Raw genomic sequence first — 19,312 nt, 5'->3', positions numbered from 1 at the left:
CTGGGACACTCTTGTCTCCACCTCTGTGATGCGTCCCCTCATGGCCTGCATATCTTGACGGAGTCTCCCCACCTTAGTGTAGACATCCTCTATTTTCTCCGTCAGGGATGTCCTAGTGAGGGAGATAGCCTGCATCAACTGTTCAGATGCCTGTTTAAGAGTCATTTCTTCCTGCTCAGTCTCCTCTCCACCCACTGAGGGACGATTTTTAGGCTGAGGTTGTGAAGAGTTATTTCTTAGAGCACATACACTCTCAGAAGGGTCGGGTCTGACAAATTCCTTTAGTTTTTCTCCTGCCGTCGATCCTTTAGATCGATTCATGGTCAAGAGCAGTGAGATACACTAGGGTAACTAGAAATGTGTAGTCCAGGATTCCTTCCACTGCAATTATATACACAGCAGAAACCAGGCTTTCTGATTGCGGCCTGGGAGCAGAATCTGTGCAGATGGAAACACCATATCACTGAGGATTCTTATTCTTATGGCGAGGGGGGGAGAGATCCACCCTCAGAGACATCAGCGGTGGGAGGGAGAGCAAATTCCCTAATGTCTCCAACAGACCAGCGAGTCTATTAGTAAGGAGGGGGGAGTAATGCAGGGCCCATTTTTCAGGGCACTCACCGCATATCCCCCTGATTCCGCAGGATACAGGTCACTGCCCGGTGATGCTGCAGCGCTGGAAGCCGCCGCTCCCTCTGATAGAGCGCACATCCAAGATGGCCGCCGCCTCGTGTGGGCCCCGGTTTTCAGAGGGGTTCCAGAGGGGTCCCGGTACCCAGGGACACCAAGTGCAGGATAGAGGCAGGATGGTCAGGAGCTCTTGCAGCACGCGTCTGTCCTCCTCTGCTACATAGCCACGCCCCCAATAATAATAATCTTTATTTTTATATAGCGCTAACATATTCCGCAGCACTTTACAATTTGAACACATTGTAGGCGCTGTCCCCATTAGGGTTCACAATCTAAATTCCCTATCAGTATGTTTTTTGAGTGTGGGAGGAAACTGGAGTACCTGGAGGAAACCCACGCAAACAAGGGGAGAACATACAAACTCCTTGCAGATGTTGTCCTTGCTGGGATTTGAACCCAGGACTCCAGCGCTGCAAGGCTGCAGTGCTATCCACTGAGCCATCGTGCTGCCACATGCGCTTTACATGTAATGTCATGATGACATATCAAAAAGACAAAAACACAATGGAAAAACACAAATACCGTAACCTAATAGGTGCCAAAAATATGCAATATCAAATACTTATCTTTGGAACACAGCATCGTTTTGGAATATAGCTTATAGGTAAAGCACAGGGGGTATGAGGTTTCTGCTGGAACTAGGAGACACTGTGTCTTTTGCAAAAACTCATTGTGGGAATTTAAAATGAATGTTCTTTTAGGAGCTTCTCTCTGCTGATTTATGATCAAACGAAGTTCAGCTCTTCCTTGATGTGATTTGTGGTCATAAATCAGCGCAGAAGCCATCCGTAAAAAAACAGATAAAAGAGGTGCTCACTGACAAATTCTCAGATAACTCATTCCGCACCTAGCAATATACAGAGCAGTACAGAGGCTACAGAAGGCAGGCTCTTAAATGAAACCGAATTGAAAGAACTTATTTTTAGACCACAATAATTTCCCCCAAAGGTGTCCATATCCTTTAAGCCTTAAGATGTAATCAACATCTAGACGCTAGAGGAGTTCTTACCTTCTGAAATGTTACTGCAACCGATTTCATGTAATCTGTCAGCATTTCCTTTTCACTGTAAAAATGAATAGTAAAGTTATGGTGGTATAATTCATATAGTCTTCAGATAAAGTATTAATCTGGGGTGGCCCTAAGCAGGGAATGACTAGGTGGAACGATGCACGGTCTACCTTCAGCCTAATTTAAATGTAATTCACTGAAAAAAGACTGAAAATCAATAAAAACAACACTGAAAGAGAAAAAGCAGCCATATTCGCAATACCATGTCCAGACAAAAATGCAAACACAGGATGCAGGAGGACCCCAGTGATAAAGGTGGGGGCAGCACAGGCACAACACACTACAAAACAAAATACACAAGATAATGAGGACCCTTGACGTGGGTTGCGAGGTTGTGCATTTTGGCCAAAATATTGACAAATACCTCATCTATTATTTACATATTTTTTGCACATATTATATGCAGGGTGCAGGTCGGGTCTTTCCAGTGGTGGCTGGGTAATGTGTTGTGTCTAGCCTATGGGTGCACATTTGGTATTGGCAGCCTGCCTGATGTAATAGTAGGGGTGTCGGTAATATGCTGCTATACGGATAGAGGTACATCTCACATAATGGTGTGAACGACACCCTATGGAGACATGTGTGCAATTATAATACTAGGCAGCCACCCTACGAATGTTTGGTGGCTCAGTAAGTGGTTGTCCTACTGCATCCTGTTTGTACATTTTTGTCTGGACATGGTATTGCAAGTATGGCTGATTTTTCTTTTTCCAATTTAAATCTAGTTTCACGAGTGGATTTTTTTCTGCAATGGTACATCAATTTAGGATGACAAAAGTAGAGAGGAACTTTTCTTTTACAATATGCAAGAATTAAGATTCAAGCAGCATAATGCAAGTAATCCTTGCTCTTACGGATGAACGCCACCACCATAAAAGCAGACTGCAGCTCCCGCATTTATGGATAGGACGCATTACTGGAAATAACCATATACATTGTTAAGCTTGTGACATGAATTCCTGACAAACCTAAGGTGTTCCTATACTCTCCATGTTCTATCACATCCTGTCTCTGGCACACAAGTGACACCCTACAGGTCCCCACGCTCACCGGGCTGCTGTGCGCAGGGCATCCTCGGCACTAGAGAGGCTCTCTTCCAGAAGACGCTTGTCCTGCTCCAGCTGGGTTAGCTGTCTGTCCTGCTGACGCACAAGTTGATCTCTTATATGCAGTTCCAGTTTCATCTCAGAAAGACTCTAAGCCGGAGAGAGAAAATAAAAGCTCTAATACAGCAATGTCTGCAAAAAGCTACCAGAAAGAGAGTGGTATGCAAAACATGGGCTGGGATCATGGGCGCATTTCACAGGGACTCAGAAAACCATACATTTGTTTTTGCAGTTTCAGCTCTCAGATTCATTTATTTTAGAATAATGTTAAAAGACACATTTATTAATTAATCCGGTGACACCAGTTATGGGATCACCATTGTGATTACAGCGGACCCTAGACCACATTCTTGCCACTTAAAATCCCCCAATGCCGTTTCTCAGGCTGGGTTCACATGACAATTTTTCCTATGTACAGTGGCCCGTCAAGGATTACGTTTGACTCCCCATAAATAGGGATAAATAGGGATTAGGACATACGTGCTAACGTGCCATTGACTATAATGATACAGACAGATGAAGTCAAAGTGTTCTCTGTTGTGCATCACTTGCGGCCGTATACGCCTATTGGAGGCAGGCATAAAGATGTAGTTCACACACTACGTCTACTTTACACACCAAATAACCTGTTGTGTGAATTTTCTAGGTTTTTACGGTTATGTGGATACCTCAAATGTTCAGGTTTTGTGTAAAATCAGTTTTTATTTTTCTTACCTTTTTGCAAGGAGGACTATATTTTGTATGATTCTTTTTTTTTTTAATCTTTTTCACATGTTTTATAGATAGATATATTTTTATTTTACATAATTTGTCCACCAAGAGATCATTAAAGATCTCAGGGAAACACCCTGACCCGTGATGATGCCAGAAGTCACAAAATCTAGGTGCAGCTCTGAGTTGCACCTAAATTGTGAGAATTTTTAAAGCTTTTACACCAGAATTCTGGAGAAAAAAACTCAGATGAATCGGTCCCATAGTCTATCATGTACAGGAAATCAAATATTTAGAGTGAACCTTGCACATTCACAACAAAACTCCCACCTTAAGAGCTTCTGAGAGGGTCTTCTCTTTCTCTGCTTCCTCCCTGGAGTGGAAGTCTATCTTGGAACGGAGATCCAGTAACTGTTGAGACTGCTCATTCAAGAGACTCTGCGCTTCTTGCTCTCGCACCAATGCGTTGTTCAGCTCATGGAAAATGCTCCTATATGTCTCATAGGTTATCATTTTCTGGAGAAAAAAAACAAACAAAAATAATCCCCTAATATTGAATAAAATTTAAAAGTATACTAAATAAATGTAGAAGTAAATAATAATAATAATAATATAATTACAATATATTCTAACTTTAACACATTAGTTCTTTGCCTTTTTTGGCATTTTAGAAAACTCCTTTTCCCCCTGCTGTAGTTTGATTTAAATAAAAAATGTGCTTTACTCACCCTCCCCGCGCCCTACCTACACATCGACAGAGCTGCAGCCATTTCATGACCTCAGCGGCTATAGAGGCTAGTGCTGTCAACTCGGGCAGAGCCGCTGATCTCAGGCATTAGCTGCAGCGCTGTGGACATAATGTCATCACTGTAGACAAAAGCAAGCACAGGGAACAACAGTGGAGACTCAGCGCTGGAGCCAGGGAGGGTTTTTAAGTCAAACAACAGTTTTGAGACAAGAGTCTTTCAAAACCAGAAAACCCCATTAGCAGCACAGGAATTGGTGTAAGTGTATGAGATCTTATTCACTGTTCATTATTAATAACATGTAATCAGAAAAAAACCTCCTAAGCAAACACACACAGCTACAGTATGTGGGGACCCTTGACGTTGGGTTGTGAGCTAATCTACTTTGGCCAAAATAGTAACTAATACCCCATATCTTTTTGCACTTTTTATCATTTTTGCAAGATGCAGCTAGACCTCTTCATGTTGGCTTGGTTTTTCCTGTGTGATGCATATATATAGTGCTGAGCAGCCCGCCTGCTAAGGCTAAGTGCACACGCTGCGGATTGGTCTGCGGATTTTTTATCTGCGGAATCGCAGGTAAAACCGCAGGTAAAATTACCTGCGGTTTTACCTGTGGATTGGCCTGTGGTTTTCCCTGCGGTTTATCATCTCTACAATGGAGGAGATGGTAAACCGCAGCAGAATCCGCAGAAAAGAATTGACATGTCAATTCTTTCTGCGGATTCAAAACCGCAGCTTTTCCGCAGTTAAAAATCCGCAGCATGTGCACAGCAGAATGTAAATCCCATAGGATAGCATGCTACTGTACACGCTCTGCACAACTGCTGCAGTTCTGCTGCGGCCAAAGCCGCAGCGGAACCGCAGCAAAAACCGCAGCGTGTGCACATAGCCTAATACTATGTGCGTCATTAATAGGCTGTTCACACTTTGCACCACACTTATCTGTGTGACTGATGTCCTATGCAAGTGCATTTTTTCCACTAGGCAGCCAGATCCTCTTGGGTCACTGGCTGTTCTCATCAGTGGTTTGCACCTGTGCTGCAATCATTTTCAGGAAGAAACTGAGTATTATCTGACAGAATTGCAGGGGTGTCAATACTTTTGGCCACAACTGTATACTTTTGCCTTTGGCCGAGTGTGCTGACCTCTGTGTGCCTGTTCGTTGTTATAGCTTGTTTATATGGTTCTGACCCGGTTCTGTTTCCCGTTGTGAGTTTGCCTGTTGATTCTGTACTGTGCTATCATCTCTGTGTATGACTCATTGCCTGTGATCTGACTACTCTCTGCTTGCCCCTCTTGTAACTTGCAGCTATCTCTGTGTACGACTTATTGGCTACGTCCTGACTATCCTCCCTGTCTATGCCCCTTGGTAACTTTGGCTCGCAGTTACCCTGCTAGGAGTTCTCTTGCAGCTCCTAGCTCTCTGGAGTTTAGGCCACGCCCCTAGCAGTCATGTGCTTCAGGTCCTGCGGTTGAAGTACGCATCTACTCGGCTGCTGCCCGCTCCACAGGTATCTTTGAGCACAGTTCGCTTTACTCAGGACACGCGCACTGGCTCAGTGAGCAAGTTCAGTGCGGTGTTTCTGACAATCTTCATACGTGGTATTCAAAACGCACGCCAGTTCGTGGGGATGGGGAGCCCATGTAGAAGGGAAGATCTTCCAGGGAAGTTGGCCAGTAGACATCAGAAGCAGATCCTCCAACTTCAGGGAACTCTATGCGGTCTGGGAGGCCCTGCGGCAGAACCGGTCGGTCCTGAAGAATCGACATGTCGGAATATTATTCGACAACGTAACAGCAGTGTCATTCCTGAAGCACCAGGGAGGCCCCAGACACCGACCACTCCAAGCCCTAGCAGGAAGAATATTCACCTGGGCAGAAGGAACAGTCCTCTCAGAAACGGCAATCCACCTACAAGGTTCCCAGAACGTGGTAGCGGACTACCTAAGCAGACAGCAGGTCTGCCCGACAGAGTGGGAACTGAACAAGGAGATTTTCTGTCAACTGAGTCAGCGTTGGGGGACCCCCAGTATAGACCTGTTCGCAAGCCGAAAGAACTCAAAGGTCTCCAGATTCTACTCCCTGAACCCGGCAGACCACCCAGAAGGCGTAGATGCCCTGAGCCAGGCCTGGGAAGAACCCCTCTCTTACGCGTTCCCACCACTGGCGCTCATACCGGCGGTACTCAGGAAGATCCGCGAGGACCGCGCAAAGGTGATGCTACACTGTATCAATACAAAAAGGGTGGGGGAACAAGAGGTGCAATAGTGCCCTATCACTAGTGACACTACGATGTGAGTGGTGTAATGCAGTTCCACTCACCTATTCCGGTTGTGTGACCCACAACTGGCTTGAAGACATAACACAGTATCAGCTGCTGCAGGACCTCCACCGACCACTCCAAAGTGGAAAAACTGCCAGAGAATATGGGAAGCAAGATGTGCCACAGTCCGCGCTGCTGAATCCACAAAATCACCTGGGATGCAAGATGTAGTAACAAAGTACTGCTTTATTCCTTCCTACGCGTTTCGGCGCCCTTCCTGGCACCTTCCTCAGGGATATCTGAGGAAGGTGCCAGGAAGGGCGCCGAAACGCGTAGGAAGGAATAAAGCAGTACTTTGTTACTACATCTTGCATCCCAGGTGATTTTGTGGATTCAGCAGCGCGGACTGTGGCACATCTTGCTTCCCATATTCTCTGGCAAAGGTGATGCTAGTCGTTCCATACTGACCAAGGAGAAGCTGGTTTCCCCTACTAGGAGCCATGGCAGTGGAAAACCCAGTCGAGCTAACTCGGAAGAAAGACGTCATCCACCAGGGCCCGATCCACCATCCGAATCCAGCAAGACTCCACCTCTCGGCGTGGATCCTGAAAGGGACATCCTGAAGGCAAAAGGCTTATCAGATCAGGTCATATCTACCCTACAGGCCAGCAGGAAACCGGTGACGTCCGCAATCTATCCGAAAGTATGGAAGAGATTCTCTCTGGATGGTGGCAGGTCCGATCTTGTGGCGGGTACCCCTGACCTCCCTAGTATCCTAAACTTTCTACAGTCAGGGTTTAATAAAGGCCTTAAGCCCAGCACTTTAAAAGTCCAGATTTCGGCCTTGAGCTCCTTCTTTGATTACCCGTTAGCTTCTCATCCCTGTGTAGTAAGATTCGTAAGGGCCACGCAACGTCTTCGCCCCACAATTAGGCAGCTCACCCCGCCTTGGGACCTTGGCCTGGTACTCAGATTCCTATGTAGGAATCCCTACGTCCCCAGTAAAGAGACGAGTATCTCAACTCTCACTCGCAGAACGGCCTTCCTTGTAGCCATTACCACAGCCAAAAGAATAGGGGAAATCCACAGGGACCCATATCTCCAGATCAGAGAAGATCGCATAATCTTGAGATTAGATCCGACATTTATTCCAAAAGTAGCCTCTTGCCAAAATATAAACCAGGAGAAAGTGTTACCATCCTTCTGTGTCAATCCATGTAATGAAAAGGAACAGCGTCTTCACTCACTGGATGTGAGACGCGCGGTTATAGACTATTTAGAGGCCACCAACAGTTGGTGTATTGACCCAAACCTGTTCGTCCTTTTTGGGTGTAAAAATAAGGGGAAAATCGCAAGATGGATTACTTCAGTAATCTCAGATGCCTACCAAGCAGATGCCTACCAAGCAGAAGGCGCCAACCCGCCAGATACTTTAAAGGCCCACTCGACAAGGGCAGTATTGGCCTCGTGGGCCGAACGGGTGGGCGCCTCGGTTGATTAAATCTGTAGAACAGCAACGTGGGCCAGACTTAGTACATTCTGCAAGCACTACAAGTTTGATGTGCTATCTGGTCAACAGACCACATTTGGGAGAAAGGTTCTCCAGGCGGTAATCCCACCCTGAGGAGGTGCTTTGGTATTCTCCATGGTGCTGTCAGGTGGACGTCCTGGAAAATAGGTATTAGACCTACCGGTAATGATGTTTCCAGGAGTCCATCCTGACAGCACGGGTAGTTCCCTCCCTGTTTATGCTATGTCATATGCGGTAATATGATTGTTTCATTAAAGTGTTACTTGCATTATCCACGCTGTGGTACTTGTTAAATCACTGAGGGAAATGGGTTGGGACGGGACCTTTTAACCTCTCGTGTGCTTTCCTGTCCCTGTAAGGAGGAGGAGGACATCCTCCATGGTGCTGTCAGGATGGACTCCTGGAAACATCATTACCGGTAGGTCTAATACCTATTTTTCATTTTCACATGGGCAACAGGATAAAATGGATCCTAAAATTTGTTGGGCAATTTCTCCTGAGTGTACAGATACCTCATATGTGGTCATAAACCACTGTTTGGGCACACGGCAGGTCTCAGAAGGGAGGGAGCGCCATTTGACTTTTTGAATAGAAAATATGCTGGAATATTTAGCGGTTGCCATGTCGCGTTTGGAGAGCCCCTGTGTGCCTAAACATTGGAGTTCCCCCACAAGTGACCCCATTTTGGAAACTAGTCCCCCCCCCAAGGAACTTGTATAGATGCATAGTGAGCACTTTGAACCCCCAGGTGCTTCACAAATTGATCCGTAAAAAAAGTACATTTTAATTTTTCCAACAAAAAATTTCTTTCAGCCTCAGTTTTTTCATTTTCACATGGGCAACAGGATAGAATGGATCATAAAATTTGTTGGGCAATTTCTCCTGAGTACACCGATACCTCATATGTGGTCATAAACCACTGTTTGGGCGCACGGTAGGGCCCAGAAGGGAAGGAACGCCATTTGACTTTTTGAATGGAAAATTAGCTCCAATCAGCGTACACCATGTCGCGTTTGGAGAGCCCCTGTGTGCCTAAACAGTGAAAAAACCCCACAAGTGACACCATTTTGGAAACTAGACCCCTTAAGGAACTTATCTAGATGTGTGATGAGCACTTTGAACCACCAAGTGCTTCACAGAAGTTTATAACACAGAGCAGTGAAAATAAAAAAATCATTTTTTTTCCTCAAAAATGATTTTTTTCCTCAGAAATTTTTTTTTAGCCCCCTATTTCTTATTTTCCCAAGGGTAACAAGATAAATTGGACCCCAAAAGTTGTTGTCCAGTTTGTCCTGGTAACCACTGTTTGGGAGCACGACAGGGCTCAGAAGGGAAGGAGCGCCATTTGACTTTTTGAATGGAAAATTAGCTCCAATCATTAGCGGACACCATGTCGTGTTTGTACAGCCCGTGGGGCTAAGCCTTGGAGCTCTCCCAAAAATGACCCCATTTTGGAAACTAGACTCCCTAAGGAACTTATCTAGATACATAGTGAGCACTTTGAACCCCCAGGTGCTTCACAGAAGTTTATAACACAGAGCCTTGAAAATAAAAAATCATTTTTTTTTCCTCAAAAAATGATTTTTTAGTCCGCAATTTTTTATTTTTACAAGGGTAACAGAAGAAATTGGACCCAAAAAGTTGTTGTACAGTATGTCCTGAGTACGCTGGTACCCCATATGTGGGGGGGAACTACTGTTCGGGCACACGTCGGGGCTCGGAAGGGAAGTAGTGACGTTTTGAAATTCCGAGTTTGATGGAATGGTCTGCGGGCGTCATGTTACATTTGCAGAGCACCTGATGTGCCTAAACAATAGAAACTCCCCACAAGTGACCCCATTTTGGAAACTAGACCCCCCAAGGAACTTACCTAGATGTGTGGTGAACACTTTGAGCCCCCAAGTGCTTCACAGAAGTTTATAATGCAGAGCCGTGAAAATAAAAAATCATTTTTTTTCCGCAAAAATAATTTTTTGAACCCCCAATTTTTTATATTCCCTAGGGTTAAAGGAGAAATTAGACACCCAAAGTTGTTGTGCAATTTTTCCTGAGTACGCTGATACCCCACATGTGGGGGTAGACCACTGTTTGGGCACACGTCGTTGTTAACGAACTGCCTGTTCTACTCATTGCTAGCCCCACCTCTTCTGACTGCCGATGTCATGCTGATTGACAGCAGCTCCCTGCAGTTAGGTAGTTGGGAGGGGGATGACAATCAACATGACATCAGCAGCCACATCCCTAACACAGGGCAGAGTGGAAGATAAGACTATATTCTGATGCCACACAATCACCGTCATGAGCAGTCTGTGACAGCAGAGATCGGCGCTGGGCAAAACAGGCAGGTAGTTAGCAAGGTATCACTTACTGGGCTGCTTGCTGTAGCTTTGATAATCATTTATCAACAGGAGATTATCACTAGAGGATTAGAAAACCTGCTGCCATGTAGGCCTCTATATTCATGATCTCTGTATAACCCCACCCCTGATTGGCAGCTTTCAGCCTATGCACAGTGTACACAGAAAGATGCCAATCAGTGTTATATAGGGGTTATATAGAGCTCAGCATTCAGAGAACTGGTGGATCTGCAGCCATTAAATTGCTAGAATCGGGGTCTCTGCCTCAAATCACACTGTTCTCAGTTGGGGTAGCAAAATTCTGGAGACAGGTTCCCTTTAAGACAGTCATACATATATGACAACTGGCTGAGAGCGGGGTGATTTTTATTCTATCCATTAATGTCTGACGGTACTGCACCTGACTTTTAATCAGACATGATGCCCTAACCCTCTGATTTATATTTTTTAATATCCCATAGGAGTTTTATAGCTCATAATGAAAACAAACAAAAAATAGGAAAATGAACAAACAATGGCATAAAATACAATATGCAGAAGAATAGGAGCAAACATATTAGGTGTTCCAAGACCATACCAAACCCCAATAAGAATGACATGTCCTTACAGATTGCTGGAAAGGTTGGTTTCGGTCTGTACTTGTGTCACCGATTTTCTGCTTAATATTAGACAGCTCCCGGCGCATTGAACGCCGATCTATTTCTGCTGCATGTAGCCGCTGGGTGAACGCAAGGATTTGTTTTTTCAAGACAGTCAAGCACGTCTGTAAGCAGATAATAAGAGAAATAATATTGCTGGAATGTGCAATGGGTACACAGATGTCCTAAATTGGTGTAGGTAATAATCACTCCACACAAAAAATCTGCACAATACAGAGTGGATTTTATGGCAAAAATGCTGCAGAATCACCGCACATTTCGCCCTTTGCATTGCTAAGAGTGAAATCCGCCAATTTATGCTATAGATTTTCTCTGGGGATTTTTTTGGGGGGACTGGATGAACCCTAACTGAGCAAACAAATCCAAGTCCTCAGAATAGACATTATAATGTACTGAAAAATATTCAGAATTGAGAGTCCTCAGTGGTTGATACCTTTTAATGGCTAACTGAAAAGATGGTAACACATTGCAAGCTTTGGAGACTACTCAGGTCTCTTCATCAGGCTAGACTAATACAAAATCTGAAGAGTCACATTTATGCACAACACAGCACAGAAAAAATGCAATAGAAGAGACAAGTGACGTGAAGCAGAATTATGATTATGGGAGAGGGAGAAACATAAATATTGCTCCAGTTCATAGATAAGCAGTCCGGATGTTTTATTGTCCTCTGATTAGGGTCTCCTAATGTGTTGTGATGCCCCCACACGGTCTTAGGAGCAAATTCCTTAATTGATGTAAAAAGACATAAATCCATGCGACACATTCATTCCAGCATTGAGAGTGTCAAAGGTCGTCATAAATTTATACTCACAGACTCTTCTCTCTCTCTGAGATGTGAAGTTACCTTCCAATACCAGTAATTTCATATCCATGTTGCTGTGATCAGGCGATCAAAAATGTTTTGCCACAGGTAGATCCATTCTTTTTTCTCTTATTGTGTGACGATGAGCATTCATCCTTGTTCTAAGCTTTTGCCCTGTCTCCCCCACATACAGACCCCCTGTTGGAAATTTAGTACACCACATTAGCTGTAATGCAGCTGAAAGTACCTGGGATCTTGTAGTCCTGATGTGAATTGGGGATCTTGTAGTCCTGATGTGAATTGGGGATCTTTATCTTGTCCGTGGTCATTATAGATGGACGGGTTTTACATTTTTTCTGGTTGCAAGGAAAGGTTCCTCCAGCTATTGGAGAGGACAGGGAGCTTCTGACAATGATGATTCTTAGATTTGGGGGCTGCCTAAAGCACAGTAGTGGGGGGTCTGGAAAAATGGACTGTAATCGGGCATCTTTTTGTAGTAAAGGTTGTAATTTCCGTGTAGCTCCCCTTAGCACTTCCAGATTTGGGTTGTAGGTGACTACTAGAGGCACCCGGTTATTTTCTTCTTTAGCTTTGTAATGTAGCAGATGATTCCTTGACATTCTGGTGGCTCTTGTAATTTGGTTTTCAATTGTTCTTGGATGGTAGCCCTGATTCAAAAAGGTGTTTTTGAGGCGACCTAGGTGTTTGTCTCTATCCATGGGGTTGGAACATATGCTATTGTATCTGATGGATTGGCTATAGATAATAGAGTTCTTTATGTGTTTTGGATGGAAACTGTCCCATTTAAGGCACGTTGGACGGTCGATTGGCTTCTGATACAGGGATGTCTCTATTTCATTGTTTTTTAGCTTAATGATGGTGTCCAAAAAGTTAATCTCAGTGCTGGAGTAGCTGAGTGTTATATTGATGGTGGGATGAAGTTGATTAAACTGTTCGTGGAATGTCTTTAGCTGTTGCTCAGACTCCGTCAAGATGATTAAAATATCATCAATGAAGCGGTAGTAGGCCAGGGGCCTCATGGGGCATGAGGACAAAAAGTCGCTTTCAAGCTTGGCCATGAAAAGATTTGCATACTGTGGAGCAATTTTACTTCCCATAGCTGTGCCAGTCTCCTGTAGATAGATTTTGTTGTCAAATTCAAAGTAATTGTGGGTGAGGATAAATTTTATAAGTTTCACCACAGCATCAGCATCAGTCCCTGTGTTTTCCACGAAGAATTTGCAGGCATTTAATCCATCTTGGTGTGGGATATTAGAATACAAAGATTCCACATCCATGGTGGCCAGGATGGTTCCTTCTGGTAGAGGACCTATTGCTGCTAGTTTATTCAATAGGTCAGTTGTGTCCTGAATGTAGCTAGGTGTATCCTTCACCAGTGGTTTAAGAATACCCTCTACCCATCCAGATACCTGCTCAGTGAGGGTGCCCACACATGAAATAATTGGTCTTCCTGGATTTCCAGATTTGTGGATTTTGGGAAGAATGTAGAATGTCCCTATTCTTGGACTCTCTGGTATCAGGTCATCACCGGCTCTTATGGACTGGTCTGGCAGACAAGATACCAACTTGTTTAGTTCCTTGTAATAGTACTGTGTAGTATCCGACTCCAATTATCTATAGTAGCGTGTGTCCATAAGTTCACATCTCAGAGAGAGAGAAGAGTCTGTGAGCATAAATTTATGACGACCTTTGACACTCTCAATGCTGGAATGAATGTGTCGCATGGATTTATGTCTTTTTACATCAATTAAGGAATTTGCTCCTAAGACAGTGTGGGGGCATCATAACACATTAGGAGACCCCAATCAGAGGACAATAAAACATCCGGACTCCTTATCTATGAACTGGAGCAATATTTATGTTTCTCCCTCTCCCATAATCATAATTCTGCTTCACGACACATGTCTCATCTATTGCATTTTTTCTGTGCTGTATTGTGCATAAATATGTGACTCTTCAGATTTTGTATTAGTCTAGCCTGATGAAGAGACCTGAGTAGTCTCGAAAGCTTGCAATGTGTTACCATCTTTTCAGTTAGCCATTAAAAGGTATCAACCACTGAGGACTCTCAATTCTGAATATTTTTCTATCTACTGGCTAACACGGTACAAAGATATACATCTTTCCTGTATTATAATGTATTGAGAATTCTGAGCAATGGCATGGTGAATAATTAGGCAGAGGTATGGTTTAATGTCTCCTACAAATAACTATGTTGCAAATGCTCTCATACCACAATGGGAGTTGTGCTTGTAAGGTCCTCAGTTGATGTCTGGAAGTTGATTCTGTGAAGTCCGCACCTCAGTCTGTGCACAAGACTGTGAGGGTCCACAGAAATAGAGAATCTCTGGAGTTCTGCACGTCTAGCTTCAGACCCCACGTTCAGATGGCTCATCAGTTTAGAGAAACAGTTCTTGGACGCATCTATAAGTCGCATTTGTGAGCTAGAATCCAGGTCTACAGTGGAGAAATATCAACAAAATTGTGAAGTCAATTTGACTCTATTTAGAGGCCATAGAGAAGCATTAAAAAACTACAAACATGTGCCAGTAGGGCTGTGGAGTTGGAGTCGGCGAGTCAGAGTCCATGTTGGCGGAGTTGGACTCTGTATAAAATGGACCAACTCAGACTCCTAAGATATACAGTTGTGGCCAAAAGTATTGACACCCCTGCAATTCTGTCAGATAATACTCAGTTTCTTCGTGAAAATGATTGCAAACACAAATTCTTTGGTATTATTATCTTCATTTAATTTGTCTTAAATGAAAAAACACAAAAGAGAATGAAGCAAAAAGCAAAACATTGATCATTTCACACAAAACTCCAAAAATGGGCAAGACAAAAATATTGGCACCCTCAGCCTAATACTTGGTTGCACAACCTTTAGCCAAAATAACTGCGACCAACCACTTCCGGTAACCATCAATGAGTTTCTTACAATGCTCTGCTGGAATTTTAGACCATTCTTCTTTGGCAAACTGCTCCAGGTCCCTGATACTTGAAGGGTGCCTTCTCCAAACTGCCATTTTTAGATCTCTCCACAGGTGTTCTATGGGATTCAGGTCTGGACTCATTGCTGGCCACCTTAGAAGTCTCCAGTGCTTTCTCTCAAACTATTTTCTAGTGCTTTTTGAACTGTGTTTTGGGTCATTGTCCTGCTGGAAGACCCATGGCCTCTGAGGGAGACCCAGCTTTCTCACACTGGGCCCTACATTATGCTGCAAAATTTGTTGGTAGTCTTCAGACTTCATAATGCCATGCACACGGTCAAGCAGTTCAGTGCCAGAGGCAGAAAAGCAACCCCAAAACATCAGGGAACCTCCGCCATGTTTGACTGTAGGGACCGTGTTCTTTTCTTTGAATGCCTCTTTTTTCTCCTGTATACTCTATGTTGATGCCTTTGCCCAAAAAGCTCTACTTTTGTCTCATCTGACCAGAGAACATTCTTCCAAAACGTTTTAGGCTTTTTCAGGTAAGTTTTGGCAAACTCCAGCCTGGCTTTTTTATGTCTCGGGGTAAGAAGTGGGGTCTTCCCGGGTCTCCTACCATACAGTCCCTTTTCATTCAGATGCCGACGGATAGTACGTGTTGACACTGTTGTACCCTCGGACTGTAGGGCAGCAAGAACTTGTTTGGATGTTAGTCGAGGTTCTTTATCCAACATCTGCACAATCTTGCGTTGAAATCTCTTGTCAATTTTTCTTTTCTGTCCACATCTAGGGAGGTTAGCCACAGTGCCATGGGCTTTAAACTTCTTGATGACACTGTGCACGGTAGACACAGGAACATTCAGGTCTTTGGTGATGGACTTGTAGCCTTAAGATTGCTCATGCTTCCTCACAATTTGGTTTCTCAAGTCCTCAGACAGTTCTTTGGTCTTCATTCTTTTCTCCATGCTCAATGTGGTACACACAAGGACACAGGACAGAGGTTGAGTCAACTTTAATCCATGTCAACTGGCTGCAAGTGTGAATTAGTTATTGCCAACACCTGTTAGGTGCCACAGGTAAGTTACAGGTGCTGTTAATTACACAAATTAGAGAAGCATCACATGATTTTTCGAACAGTGCCAATACTTTTGTCCAACCTCTTTTTTGTTTGGTGTGGAATTATATCCAATTTGGCTTTAGGACAATTTTTTTTTTGTTTTTTCATTTAAGACAAATTAAATGAAGATAATAATACCAAAGAATTTGTGTTTGCAATCATTTTCAGGAAGAAACTGAGTATTATCTGACATAATTGCAGGGGTGTCAATACTTTTGGCTACAACTGTATAATAAATTGGGTAAGTAGTACAATGCAATATGTGCTGAATATTTTTTTATAAGAATTTGGGGAAGTTATGAAATGTCCTATAAATGTCTGTTCTGTCCGGATTTGGGCTTTTAGTTGAGATGAATCGGTGCTGCACTTTATGCACATGCTCAATAGTAAAGCTCCTCCTCTACAGATCAGAGCAAAAAGGCACTCGGTGGGGAAGCACCTATTTGATGATTGAGCGATTCCTTGAGCTGACGCCCTTTCTTGTAGACATGGCCGACCCTCAGGTAGCACCACATGAAGGTCAATGGACACAGGTGGCTGAGTTGAAGGAATTGCTTCATCGTCCATTTACAGTGACTAAAAAATTTAGAAGGTGAGTATTTAACTCCTGGCATTTTTATAAAGGAGTGGAAGAACTTGTTTAGCCTGTCCCAAAGAGGAGGTTTAATCGCAGATGGCATTGCTGCTTCAATGAAACGGAGAGAGACACTGCTATTAGAAAATACAATTCTTCTGGCAGCTGTTTATGTGGACCCGAGTCATCGTATATTGCTGGATGATCAACAGCTTACTAAAGGAAAAGAAGAACTGATTGAGGTAGCAGTTAGGAAGAGTGGGCTACAGGACGGCCAAGAGCAAGAGGACTCGGGTCCTGCCAGTGCTGCCGTTCCTTCATCTCCATCATATGAGGAGTGTGATTTCAACAAGTATTTGGACGACATGGAGCAGGCAAAGCGTTGCCGCAGGGAAAAAGATTCCACTCCCATAGAAAACAGATTGACCATATTTCAGCAAATTTTTCATTTGCTCTCAAAGAAGTAGAAGAGTTCAATCGTTCATCAAAAATGACTGTGCACGAGGCAATTCCTTTATATCCTGAAATTGTTAGAGATGTTGCCCATGTGGTTATGGCTTTGCCTCCAACCCAAGTTAGTGTAGAGAGGTTGTTCTCTAGCATTAAAATAATTAGGTCAGATTTGAGGTCATCTATGAAGGAGGATATGATGGAGGCAATTCTATTTCTCAAAACAAATATGTTTTTCCCACTTCATAGTGTATTGCGTATTTACAATTTATTAAAGTTTTTTGTTTTCTAATGTTGTATTCCAATAAATATATTTTATGTTCTATCTAAATAATGTGATTATTGTATCATAATGGTGATTAAAAGCCTAATGTTACCATTCTACTACAGTCAATGTATCACTTAAACATGAGCCATGTATGAGGGAGTCGGAGTTAGAGAAATTGAGGAGTCGGAGTTTTGGCTTACCAACTCCACAGCCTTGTGTGCCAGCAGTAGATTTCTAGGCACACTGAGTGTTTACATGGCACTGGACGTAAAATCTAATTTATGGAAAATATTAATAAAATACCACCAGAATTATAAAGCATAAAGACATACATTTACCTTTCTGGTTTAAAACCCCTAACAAATCAGACATCGAAGTGATGACAGCAGACAGAAGGTCAGTGCTGGTAATCCACTTCAAGGCTTCTTCACAACGCATCATTTCATCCTGTGGCCCTATAAACCAATAATGAAATAGTTAAAGTGTTAAACCCATCTTAGCCTTTCATGACAAACAGGAATCTCTCAGTTTAGTGGCCGACCACAGCACGTTTCTGTAACTTCCATAGAAATGAATGAACCTGAGCTGGTGTCCGGTTGGCGTTATTCACATGTCAGGCACGAAAGGTTGGTATCGGAATAACCTCTAATTATACATTCACATTGCTTTTGGCCACAGTCCATAAAAAATTGAAAAGAAAAATCTGTGATGCAGCCCAAAAGCAACTGGTGTCATTGGCAAGGTTATAAATGTCGGATCGCTGGGAATCAGACTACCGTATATACTCGTGTATAAGCCGAGATTTTCAGCCCTTTTTTTGGGCTGAAAGTCCCCCTCTCGGCTTATACACGAGTCATATACGGGGGTCGGTGGGGGAGGGGGAGTGGAGGGTGTCAGAGACCATACTCCCCCCTCTTGGCACGGTCTCTGCAGCCCCCCTGCTTCCCCCATGATCTCAGTGTCCCAGCTGTTCCTGCATTCAGCGGTCAAGTGGTACCGCTCATTAAACTCATGAATATGTGCATATTTGATGAGCGGTACCACGTGACCGCTGAATGCAGGAACAGCCTGGGACGCCAACATTATGCTGGAAGCAGGGGCTGAAGAGATCGGGCGCCAGGAGGGGGGTGGTGAGTATGACGGGGGAGCAGAGCAACACTTACCGCTCCCCGTTCCATCGCTGTCTCCGGGTCCTCTGGCTGTGACATTTAGCGGAGGGCGCGATGACGTAGTCAGTGCTCGCCCTCTGCTAACATCACTGCACAGGACCCGGGAAACAGCAATGGAACCGGGAACGGTAAATATAGCCAGTGCTGGGGGCCTGAGCCAGCGACAACACCGGCACCTGGCCCCCAGCGACGGAGAGGTATGTTTTTTTTTTTTTTTTATAGAGCAGCAGCGGCAGCAGCATATGGGGGGGTATTTTATGTATGGAGCTTCTACTTGGGGCACCATTAACCCTTGTGCAGCATATGGGGGTGTATTTTAGGTATGGAGCTTCTACTTGGACCACCATTAACCCTTGTGCAGCATATGGGGGGTATTTATGTATGGAGCATCTACTTGGGCCACCATTAACCCCTGTGCATCATATGGGGGGTATTTATGTATGGAGCTTCTACTTGGGACACCGTTAACCCTTGTGCAGCAATATATGGGGGTATTTATCCTTGGAGCATCTTGTTGGGCCACCATTAGCCCTTTTGCAGCATTTTATAGGGGTATTTATCTATGGAGCATCTTTTTGGACCATCATTAACCCTTGTGCAGCACCACCCTCGCCTTATACACGAGTCAATAAGTTTTCCCAGTTTTTTGTGGCAAAATTAGGGGGGTCGGCTTATAAACGAGTATATACGGTAATCACCAAAATAGAGGTCCAGAGACCCCTGTTCATCCTCACTGCATGACGCTCTAATAAGGCCTTTGAATGGAGCAGATAAAAGGGAATCTGTCACCAGGTTTTCGTTACCTCATCTGAGAGCAGCATAATGTAGGCAAAGAAAATCTAA

General features: G+C 43.9%; 1 protein-coding gene across 2 annotated transcripts in view; it reads right to left on the bottom strand.

Annotated features, from left to right (window-relative positions):
* Positions 1–19,312, bottom strand: part of CCDC171 (coiled-coil domain containing 171) — a 204,034-nt gene that overhangs the window by 44,841 nt on the left and 139,881 nt on the right. For both annotated transcript variants that reach the window (XM_073552466.1, XM_073552467.1), the window contains 6 exons: positions 17,639–17,755; positions 14,195–14,418; positions 11,084–11,239; positions 3,907–4,092; positions 2,810–2,955; positions 1,700–1,754 (listed from right to left, as the gene is read on the bottom strand). In XM_073552466.1, the coding sequence (XP_073408567.1) occupies positions 1,700–1,754; positions 2,810–2,955; positions 3,907–4,092; positions 11,084–11,239; positions 14,195–14,418; positions 17,639–17,755 (884 nt within the window). The remainder of the gene's footprint in view (positions 1–1,699; positions 1,755–2,809; positions 2,956–3,906; positions 4,093–11,083; positions 11,240–14,194; positions 14,419–17,638; positions 17,756–19,312) is intronic.

Source organism: Dendrobates tinctorius, unplaced genomic scaffold (genome assembly GCF_039654945.1).
Source record: "Dendrobates tinctorius isolate UK_male_01 unplaced genomic scaffold, ASM3965494v1 ptg000191l, whole genome shotgun sequence".
In the NCBI taxonomy this organism is placed as follows: domain Eukaryota; kingdom Metazoa; phylum Chordata; class Amphibia; order Anura; family Dendrobatidae; genus Dendrobates; species Dendrobates tinctorius.
Note: the sequence above shows the minus strand (reverse complement) of the source record. Positions and strands in the feature narration are given on the sequence as shown.